This window comes from Scyliorhinus torazame, chromosome 1 (assembly GCF_047496885.1).
Source record: "Scyliorhinus torazame isolate Kashiwa2021f chromosome 1, sScyTor2.1, whole genome shotgun sequence".
In the NCBI taxonomy this organism is placed as follows: Eukaryota; Metazoa; Chordata; class Chondrichthyes; order Carcharhiniformes; family Scyliorhinidae; genus Scyliorhinus; species Scyliorhinus torazame.
In genome coordinates, this window is record NC_092707.1 from 140,858,966 (window position 1) to 140,870,471 (window position 11,506).

Genomic DNA, 11,506 nt, shown 5'->3' on the forward strand with positions numbered 1-11,506 from the left:
TAGGGAAGTGGCCCTAAAAATAGTGGATGCATTGGTTGTCTTCTTCCGAGATTCTATGGACTCTGGAGCATTTCCTACAGATTGGAGGGTAGATAATGTAACTCCACTATTTAAAAAGGGAGGTAGAGAGAAAACAGGGAATTATAGACCAGTCTAAATTGCAGTATAATTTGGATAAATACAATGTTATCCACTTTGGTAGAAAAAACGGGAAGGGACACTAATATCTGAATGGCCATAAATTAGGAGAGGGGAATGTGTAATGAGATCATACACCAGTCGCTGAAGGTAAGCGTGCAGATGCAGCAGGCAGTAAAGAAGGCAAATGATATGTTTGCCTTCATTGCGAGAGGATTCGAGAACAGGAACAGGAACAGGGGTATCTTGATGCAATTATACGGGGCCTTGGTGAGCCCACACCTGGAATATTGTGTTTTGTAGTTTTGGTCTCCTTATCTGAGGAAGGGTGTTCTTGCTCCAGAGAGAGTGCAGCAAAGGTTTACCAGACTGATTCCTGGGAAGGCAGGACAGATGTATGAGAGGCAATTGAGTCGGTTAGGGTTGTATTTGCTGGAGTTCAGAAGAATGAGGGATCTCAGAGAAATCTATAAAATTCTTACAGGCCTAGACAGGGTAAATGCAAGAAGGATGTTCCCGATGGTGGGAGTGTCGAGAACCAGGGATCACAGTCTGTGGATACCATTTAGGACAGAGATGAGGCAGAATTTCTTCACCCAGCGAGTGGTGATCCTGTGAAATTCATTACCATGGAAAGTAATTGAAGCCAAAATATTTATGTTTTCAAGAAGCAGTTAGATATAGCACTTAGGGCAAAGGTGATCAAAGGATGTGGGGGGGGGGGGGGGGGGAGGGGGGAAGGTGGGATTAGGCTATTGATGATCAGCCATGATCATAATGAATGGCGAAGCAGACTCGTAGGGCGGTATGATCTCCTCCTGCTCCTATTTTCTATGTTTCTATGACAGTCTATCTTTGGCAGTGGGGAAAAATCTCAGATCCATTATCAAAGATTTGAAAGCAGAGCACTCGAAAAATAATGGCAGGATTGGACAGTGTAAGGATGGATTTAGAATGGGAAATCATGCTTGACAAATCTATTGGAATTCTTCGAGGATGTAACTAGTAGATTGATGAGGGGGAGCCAGTGGCTGTTGTTTATTTGGACTTTCAACAAAGTTTCACATAGGAGATTAGCGTGCAAAGTTAAGGTGCATGGGATTGTGGGTAGTGTATTGAATTGGATAGAAAACTGGTTCGCAGGCAGGAAACAAAGTCGGAATAAACAGATATTTTTCCAATTGGCAGGCAGTGACATGTGGGGTAGCACAGGGATCAGTGCGAGTTACCTCACAATATATATTAATGATTTATTTGAGGGTAATATCCTCAAAGTTGCAGATGACACAAAGCTGTGTGGGAGGGTGAGCTGTGAGGAGGATGCAGAGATGCTTCAGTGCGATTTGGACAGGTTGAGTGAGTGAGACAAATATATCGCAGATGCAGTATAATGTGTAGCAAAACAGGAAGCCAGATTATTATCTGAATGGCTATAGATTGAGAGAGGGGAATGTGCAACAAAATTTGGGTGTCTGTGTACACCAGTCACTGAAGGCAAGTATACAGGTCCAGCAGGCAGCAAAAAAAGCAAATGGTATGCTGGCCTTCATAGTGATACCACACTTGAAATGTTGTGTGCAGTTTTGGTCTCCTTATCTGAGGAACGATGATGTTGTTACAGAGGGAGTGCAGCAAAGATTCATCAGACTGATTCCTGGGATGGTGGGACTGACATATGAGGAGAGATTGAGTCTCACCTTATAGAGTTATATTTGTTGAATATATTAGAAGACTGAAGGGGATTTCAAAGAAACCTGCAACATTCTAACTGGACTGGTCAGGGTAGATGTAGGAAGGACGTTCTCAATGACGGACGAGTCCAGAATCAGGGGTCACTGTCTGAAGAAATGGGGTAGACCATTTAGGACAGAGATGAGGAGAAATTTCTTCACCCAGGGGATGGTAAGCTTGTGGAATTCCCGACCACAGAAAACATTTGAGGCCAAAACATTGTATATTTCCAAGAAGGAGGTAGATATAGCTCTTGGGGCTAAAGGGATCAGAGGATGGAAGTGTGGGGGGGGGGGGGGGGGGGGCGGTTGGGGGGGTGGGAAGAAGCAGGAATAGGTTTCTGAGTTGGATGATTAACTATAATCACCTTGAATGGCGAAGCAGGCTCGAAGGGCTTAATGGCCTACTCTTGCTCCTATTTTCTATCATTCTATGTGTATGTTTCTATGTATTAGGGTATCTCATAACATTTATGCCCCGGACAATCCTGCTTTGCTGAGTCACCCACATGCAAGTGCTTTATGATCGATGCAAAGCTTATTCATCAACAGAAATTCCAACAAGTTGTGGAACTTTTAGATTTGAGCAATAGGGGTGTTGTGAGAAGGCACTTCTGAATGAAGTAAGAACAGTGTGCCTGAGGTAAGAACAGTGTGCCTGAGGTAAGAACAGTGTGCCTGAGGTAAGAACAGTGTGCCTGAGGTAAGAACAGTGTGCCTGAGGTAAGAACAGTGTGTCAGTATTTCAAGCTCCTGTCGGGTAGTCTAAAGAGAAATGCCTATTGTGCTTTTTCTGATTCCTTTAAAAATCCGGCATTCCTGTTACACGGTGGGTTTTGTAAAACTACACAGGTTTTCAGTGTAGTCATGAATGGCACTACTTCAGCCTTAAACGTAAAAGTTTTGCGGACTCCAGTATCCTTCCCGGTTACTTCCTCTTCACAGATCTGTATTTTGTCATGTAATTGCTCAAGAGATTCATGAACAGCAAAGCAGGAAATAGTCCCTCGTACATGACTAACAAACACTCTAACTGCGATGTCGTACCAGAAGTTTGTAATTTTCATCGGAGTCCTTTCATATATTTGAGGGATCGCTGAAGACTGAGAATCTGAGTTCTTATTTGTCATTTACATTGTTTGGCAGTTTTCAGGAAAGGGTGAGTATTTTCAATTGTTTGCTATATCTGAAGAAATATCATTTAGCAGCGATAAGGTGCTCTTATTTAGCAAATTATATGCTAATTGAGTGAACAGTTTCTTCCTAACGGTAAAGAAAACAACCAATCGGGGGTAAAAAAATCTTTTGCCGCTGTGAGTATTAAAGGTGATGCCAATTTGAATTGAGAACTAGATGACCATTTTTAATGGTAACATTTGACCATTGTAATTTAGCTGGCTTTATTTCAATGTTCTGGCACACTTCATAAGACACCACCCGAAGGAAGGAAGGAAGGGACATATTTCATCGAATCTAATCGGTGTGTCAAAAGTTCAGACACAATAAAAAACTCACTTAGTGCCTCACCCAAATGCATTTGATTGAATATTTGGAAAAATTACGAGGGAAACACAGAAGCATTGCACCAGGAATTAGGGATCTTCATAAGTTTTATAAAGGAAACTGTGGGGAATGAGATTATCTCGATAGGAAGGACATTGCAATTAGCTTGGGGAATGAGATTATCTCGATAGGAAGGACATTGCAATTAGCTTAATGATTCTGGGCTAAGGAGAGAAAAGTATCAGTCATAGAACCCCAACAGTGCAGAAGGACTTCATTTGACCCATCGAGTCTGCACTGACTCTCCAAAGGAGCACCCTATCTAAGCGACACCCCCACCTTTTCCCTGTAACCCCACCCAGTAACCCCACCTAACCTTTTGGACATTAAGGGGCAATTCTTCATGGCAAATCCACCTAACCTGCACATCTTTGCACAGTGGGAGGAAATCAGACACTCGGGGAGAATGTGCAAACTCCACACAATCACCCAAGGTCAGAATTGAACTCGGGTCCCTGGCTCTGTGAGGCAGCAATCTGTGCCACCGTCAACCCCTGTGACATCCATTAGGCATTTGTGGCTGCCTGACCTTTGATCTTACACTCAGGTAATGTCAGTGCAAGTGAACTCAGTATTCTCTGCAATAAAAGAATGGGGGGAGCAGCGGTAAAGGTTACTTTCACACTTTGCATGTTACTTCTCTACAACAACAACTAGCACTTTTAAGTCCTTCACATGAGCGTTATCAGACAAAATTTGACACTGAGCCACGAATGAGAAAATAGGCCAGAGGACGGAAAGTTTGGTCAGAGAGATAGGTTGAAAGGAGGAGAGAGAGTAGTCAAGGGGTGGAGGGGTTTGGGGAGGGACTACCAGAACGAAGGGCCTCAGCATCTGAAGGCACAGCCACCAATCAAAGATGTAGAAGAAGCCAGTATTGGAGGAGTGAAGAGTTCTTTATGGGTTGTTGGGCTGAAGGAGGTTATGGAGGCAAACAAGGGCAAGGACATGTCGAGATCTGAAAGCAAGGTTGAGAATTTTGAAAATGAAGCGTTGTTTAACCGGGAACCGATGGAAGTCAGTGAGCGCTGAGATGATGGGTGGTGCAGTGGTTAGCACTGCTGCCTCACAGCGCTGAGGACCCGAGTTTGATCCCGGCCTCAGGTTACTGTCTGTGTGGAGTTTGCACATTTTCCCCGTGTCTGTGTGGGTTGCACCCCCACAACCCAAAAATATGTGCAGGATAGGTGGATTGGCCACGCTAAATTGCCCCTTAATTGGAAAAAAATAGAGGTGATGTGTGAGTGGGGCCTGGTGTGAGTTAGGATAGGGGCAGTAGAGCTTTCGATGAGCTAACAGTTACAGAGGATGGAAGATAAGCTGGCAAGGAAAGAATTTGGAATACTCAAATCTGCAGCTGACAAAGGTATGGATGAGGATTTTGGTGACTGACAAGGTGAGGCAAGGGAGGGCATGGTGTCCAATTGGCCTGTGTTTGATTATGTGAGCTGGTTTGCTATTACTGCTGACTGCGCTTGATTGGTTATGCCTGGGCTGGTGGAAAGTAAACAAACTCCAGAAAGAGATAGAGGTGGGATTCTCTGGTCCCCAGTCCCGCGTTTCCCGGAAATGCGCTGTTCATTGCGGCGGGATTCTCTCTTCCTGCCGCTTGTCAATGGGATTTCCTATTGAAGCCACGCCACGGCGCCGGGAAAGCCATGGGCTGAAGGTGCGCTGCCACCGAAAAGAGAATCCCAATGATCGGAGCATTCTGACTTAGAGCTAGGAACGTGGAGTAGACATTTTAAAGCATTGTAAATAAAGTTCCTGCGCACATTTAAATTGATGTGTCATCTATTCATAGATCTGAGATATGAAATTACAAAATGGTGATGGACAATGGGATAAAGGTGGAAGTAGGCAGTAGGTGTTGGAGAAGATATAGGGTTGGAAGTTCAGCTCTTGTTCAATAATAATAATAATCTTTATAGTCATAAGTAGGCTTACATTAACACTGCAATGAAGTTCCTGTGAAAAGCACCGAGTCGCCACATTCCAGCGCCAGTTCGGGTACACGGAGGGAGAATTCAGAATGTCCAAATTACCAACAGCATGTCTTTCGGGACTTGTGGGAGGAAACCGGAGCACCCGGAGGAAACCCACGCAGACACAGGAAGAACGTGCAGACTCCGCACAGACAGCGACCCAAGCCGGGAATCGAACCTGGGACCCTGGCGCTGTGAAGCAACAATGCTAACCACTGTGCTACCATGCTACCTTGTAGAGGTGGCAAACAGTCTGGTTCAACCTTAGGCAGTGGCCAGGAAGGGGGATTAATTCAATGGCTCGTAACAGAATGTTTAGGAGCTCGAAGAATGCTGCAGTTCGCAACTTTTAGCCTGTGCAATGTGAATCTTTACAAATAGCACACTAAAGTAGTCTAAGGTTGAGCCTCTTACCTTGGTTTTCCATCTCACGGTAGCACAGTGGTTAGCACTGTTGCTTAACAGTGGCAGGGATCCAGGTTCGATTCCAGGCTTGCGCCACTGTCTGTGCGGAGTCTACACGTTTTGCCCGTGTCTGCGCGGGTTTCCTCCGGGTGCTCTGGTTTTCTCCCACAAGTCCCGAAAGACGTGCTTGTTAGGTGAATTGGACATTCTGAATTCTCCCTCAGTACCCAAACAGACACCGGAATGTGGCGACTAGGGGATTTTCACAGTAACTCCATTGCAGTGTTAATGTAAGCCTACCTGTGACACTAATAAAGATTATTATTTTTATGTTTACTTTTTGTAATGAAGGTTCATTTTAATTTAACAGAAGCTGAAGACATTAAGCAGCTTAAGTTCTAACATTTAGGTTTTATATTCTCTGCTGAATTCAGGTCAGATAATTGGGTGAAATCAGCTGTGAGCAAATAGGTACTTTTAAGTCAAAAATGAAATATTCGTAATCAGAAAATGCTGGATTGAATGTGGTTTCATTCGTGAAAGAGCCTTAGTTTAACCACTCTGTTCACTAGTAAACACATAGGGCTGTTTTGACGAGATCTAATGCTAGAATGAATAGATGTCTATCGTTAGCTGGCTCCTCAGCATCCCCTCTCTCACTGGACTGGGTTTGGTGGACTACATCTGAAATGTGACTGACAGGGTATCCTACATCACCAATGACATACAGAATGGATCAAGGATCAACTACACTTTGTACCAAACAGAGAAAAACTGTGTGCCTGATACACCAGGACTGTTCTAAAGGAAGGCAAGAACCAAAATGTATTTATCATTATGCCTTTCACAAATTCAGAAGGTCGGGTTTTCTGGCCTTGCATGCCATCGGGATCGTCTGTTCCCACTGAAAGTCCTTTGGCTGGTCTGCTGCAGCCCCTCAACGAATCCCCATTATGATGGGACTAGAAAATCCTGAACAAAATATCCCGCAGCCTTTTCCGGAAAATTTATTATTTTTGAAGCGTAGTCATTCTTGTTACATAGGAAACATAAGAGCATAACAGCATAAGGAATTGGAGCCATTTGCCCCTGAACCTCCTCCATCATTCAATAAAGACATGGTTGGTTTGGGCCTAAACTCCAATCCCTGTCCGTCCACCTCCCTTATCCGTGAGTGCCTTGTAAATCAAACATTTGTCTAACTCAGCCTCAGATGACCCAGCCTCCACTGCACTCTGGGATAGAGAAGCCCAAAGAGTAAAAACCCTCTGACCACCTCTATCTTAAATGGGAAACCGTGAAACTAATTCTAGATTCCTCAGAAGGGAATATCCAATTTCAATATCCAGCCTGTGAAGCCCTCTCAGAATGTTCTATATTCCAATAAGATCATCACTCCTTCTAAACTCTAATGAGTATATGCCCAAAGTGCTCAAACCTTCCTCACAGGACAACATGCTCATCCCAGGAAACAACTTAGCCAACCTTTTCTGACCTCCATCCAATGCAAGTAAATCCCTCCTTGCCTTGTGGTCTCACCAATACCCTGTACAGTTGTACTAAGATTTTCTTACTTCTATACTCCATTCCCTTGCAAGAAATGCCAAACGGCAGCCTGCCCAGGGCTTGATGGAGGGATCAATGACCAGAAGCATAGATTTAAGGCAAGGGGCATGAGGTTTAGAGGGGATGTGAGGAAAAACCTTTTTATCCGGAGGGTGGTGGGAGTCTGGAACTTACTGCCTGAAACTGTGTTGGAGGCAGAGACCCTCATAACATTTAAGAAGTATTTAGATGGCACTTGTGATCCCAAGACTATGGGCCAAGTGCTGGAAAATGGTATTAAAATAGTTAGGCGGTTGTTTTTGACTGGCGCAGACACGATGGGCAAACTGGCCTTTTCTGTGCTGTATGACTGACTTGAAAATGTCACACCTTTGTTTTTTCTTTCTTTGCAGGTACCAGTGCTATTCGCAAACACTTCATATTTTCTGCGAGATTTGAGTTCAGTAGAGTTCAATGATGGATTTACCAGACGATAACATCTCCTATGCGAGTGTCATTGGCCTCGCCTACAAGGGCAACAGCAGCTGCCAGGTTGATGCTGAATTCAGATACATTCTCTTTCCGATTGTCTACAGTCTCATCTTCGTATTCGGACTTTTGGGGAACTGTTACGTGCTGTGGGTCTTTAAACTGATGACCCCAGCAACGAGCATGACTGAGATTAAAATCTTCATGGTGAACCTGAGTGTGACGGATTTACTTTTTATCCTGACCCTCCCCTTTTGGATAGTGTACTATAGCAAAAAAGGGGACTGGATCTTTTCTGAAATTCTTTGCAGGGTGGCTGGCTGCCTATTTTTTATCAACACCTACTGTTCTGTTGTCTTTCTGGCAGTGATCAGTTATAACAGGTTCTGTGCCGTAGCTTATCCCATTGAAACAGTTCAGAAGAATGGCAGAAAGCGAGGCTTCGTTATATCAACAGTTATCTGGTTAATAATCATTGGGGGTGCATCCCCCTTCCTATTCCAACAAGGGACAAACACAGTTGGCAATATTACTCAATGCTTTGAAGGATATGATGGCGACTCATCCACGCCCGTGGTTATCATTCATTTCATCTTGATTGGAGCTTTCTTCCTTGCCTTCCTTATAATTATCGCCTGCAACTTGTGCATCCTGAAACTGCTTTCTTCACAGCCAGCCCAGCCGAGCAGGAGTGAGATGGTGAAGAAACAAGCTTTCCGCATGGTGTGCGCGGTCATCACCGTTTTCTGCATCTGCTTCGTCCCCCATCATCTGATCCACGGCCCCTGGACCCTCACCGTCCTGGAACTGTGGCGGAAGGACGACTGTGCATTCAGGCGCGCACTGAATGATGCCCACCAGATCACGCTGTGTTTGATGGGCTTGAACTGTACACTGGACCCCATCATATACTGCTTCCTGACCAAGAAATTCAGGAAATTTTTGACACAGCGTCTCAGTCGATGGAGAAGTACTCGGAGGAGCATTAGGACCATCTCCACGGAAACTAATATGGATGGAGATGTAGTTTTGCAAAACACTGGCAACACATATAAGTATAGTTGCTGATTGGACCAAATTAATGTTGCCTTTTCTTGACTTGTGGCATTTATCTTGACTTCTTTCTTTTTGAACTTACAGTTGTTAAATATGAGCATCATGTTATTTAATGTCACAAGACAATAGTCTCCGCCATGGATAAACTGTCCACTTTCAATTATTTAACAAAAATGATTTAGGTGGCTATGCATTTTAACTTTCAACAACAACTTACAGCACCATTCGTGTCTCATGGGGAGAAAAAGTACAGATGTCAAGCCATCTAAAATGTCACATTAGGAGTGACGTCTGAAACCTTTGCCAAAGAAATTGCGTTTTGAGAACCTTTTCAAAGATTAGAAAGGGAAGTGGAGAGATTTAAGGGTTCAGGGAGCGAGACCTAAACACCAGGAACAAGGTGATTGAACTCTTGACCACTGTTGCTGAGATGAAGATGAAAATCGATGCATAAAAGGCAAAAATCAAATGATGAAAGGTTGGAAGAGTGAATATGGAGGATAAAGCAGAACATCTGCAGAGATGGAGATGGTATGAGGGGATGGAGGGATAACAAATGCAATGTAAGTCAGAGAACGTGACTTAATATATGGGTATTTCCCAGTGGTGGAGGCAATTCATCATTGGCCGCCAACAGGATCTTCCGGTCTATGACGTTTTGCGTGGCTCGCCTGTACCAACGCTGGGGAACCCGCCATGGTGGGGGAGGGGGTCATCTTACGCAGACTTGAAGATCCTGCTGATGGGAAGCACAGGAAATTCAGCTCTGGGTATTATTGTAGGCTTTGAATAGCAAGTTGATTAGACAGTCGTTAAACAAGCTAATAAGAGCAGACACATAGCGTACATGTTTACAAAGGTTTTGCTCTATGCTGATGCTATGTACAATCGAAAATAATTACAGCTCCACACTCCAGCACTGCAACCGTAACGTGATTTTTCATATTGGTTTTTAATGCTCCCTTCACCAAATTATCAAAGTTGTCTGGTTTATCTTGTTGTCTTCAGAGATTCAGCCAGACAGCTTATCCTTGAAGGCAACAGACGAAAATCATTGACTTCAAAAATGTTGGCTAATAAATATTTGCAATACCAGTCATGGGATCTTCTTGAGGTTAAATAACTGTCTGTTCTATTCACAAAGCTGACAGACACACGTTCACACAAAACCCACAACGAGCTTACATCTAGGATGAAGAGCTTGAATTTCAACCTGTGTATGGCACCCATGGTGTAGTCTCAAATTCTGTGATATTTAATTGGAAATCTAGCCTGTGCTGTCAGGCTATGGCTGCTGTACTGATAGGTGAGTAATCTAAATGAGCGGGGTGTCAGATTAATTGGAGATGAATGATTGTTCCTGGAAGTTTCCTCAAGTGTTATTTCCTGCCATTGTGTTGAAGGCACATTATTTCACGAGGGGATAAAAAACGAGGAAACGACTGGCCTTTTTTCTAATAGAGTATTTGTTTATGATCTACAATTTTCTGGAAGATAAGAGCTGTGTTTCAAAGTTCTCAGGAAGATTTGGCAACGACTTCCATCATTTATTGAGCCTTGCCGTCCTTAGTTGAATCTGCTGGATGTAGTTTTACAGTAGAACCAAATGATTGGCAGAAGCAGAGGGACTGGCAGCAATCATTCCCACCTACAGTAGTATGCTAAAAAAGAAATGACTTGGGCAAATCACGTGTCCCGGCAGCCTGAGCTTCTACTCAAAAAAGGGGGGAATATTGGCAGGGATGTGAAGCCTTCAATAGCAATGCAGTTCCTGAATGCAGGTTCAATTAATTGTAGGTTAAGTGAAAAGGAATGACTCAGTCAGTACAAGCCAGGAGAGCCAAATGGTTTCTTTCCACTTTGAGATTCAATTAAATCCAAATCGCCTACTGTTAATCATGTCCTTACCTTATTAGAGCTGTGAAGATGTCATCTTATTTTCTCTTCTGGATAGTAATTCAGGTGATTGAATAAAGATCCCTTTGAGGGAATGTTTACTGTAATTAAATAGAGTCCATGTGCTTGAGTACAGATTGTGAGCTTGTCTAAACGTTCAGTAGAGAATTCTGCTTGGCCCAGTGAATGTACAGTTGAATTTCTTTTTGGTGATTATAAGGACTTAATGCCCAAACTGGACACCTAAATTGCATCAAGGAAATTAAAAAGCTTTTGTTTGTCTTTCCATTAAGCACATCTGCAAAGGAGGCAGTGGCCTTCTGAATGGTAATATTAAAGGTGCTTTTGTGGCGTTTACTCACTCAGATGAAGCATGGTGGCACGGTAGCACAGTGGTTAGCACTGTTGCTTCACAGCTCCAGGGACCCAGGTTCGATTCCCGGCTTGAGTCACTGTCTGTGTGGAGTCTGCACGCTCTCCGCGTGTCTGCGTGGGTTTCCGCCGGGTGCTCCGTTTTCCTCCCACAAGTCCTGAAAGGCGTGCTTGTTAGGTAAATTGGACATTCTGAATTTTCCCTCTGTGTACCCGAACAGCGCCGGAATGTGGCGACTAGGGGCTTTTCACAGTAACGTCATTGCAGTGTTAATGTAAGCCTACTTGTGACACTAAAGATGATTAAATTCCCCGTCAAAGTGGGGA

The 11,506-nt window shown here is 43.8% G+C and overlaps 1 protein-coding gene across 1 annotated transcript; it reads left to right on the plus strand.

Annotated features, from left to right (window-relative positions):
- The first annotated feature begins 2,910 nt into the window (after positions 1-2,910).
- On the plus strand, positions 2,911-10,919 carry ptafr (platelet-activating factor receptor). Its single transcript, XM_072500920.1, has 2 exons — positions 2,911-3,027; positions 7,780-10,919. Exon 2 carries the CDS (start codon positions 7,841-7,843, stop codon positions 8,921-8,923), a length of 1,083 nt encoding a protein of 360 aa, XP_072357021.1. The 5' UTR covers positions 2,911-3,027; positions 7,780-7,840; the 3' UTR covers positions 8,924-10,919.
- The last annotated feature ends 587 nt before the right edge of the window (positions 10,920-11,506 follow it).

Coding starts and splice junctions, on each gene's coding strand:
- ptafr (XM_072500920.1), top strand. CDS start 7,841: ATGATGGATTTACCAGACGATAACATCTCCTATGCGAGTGTCATTGGC.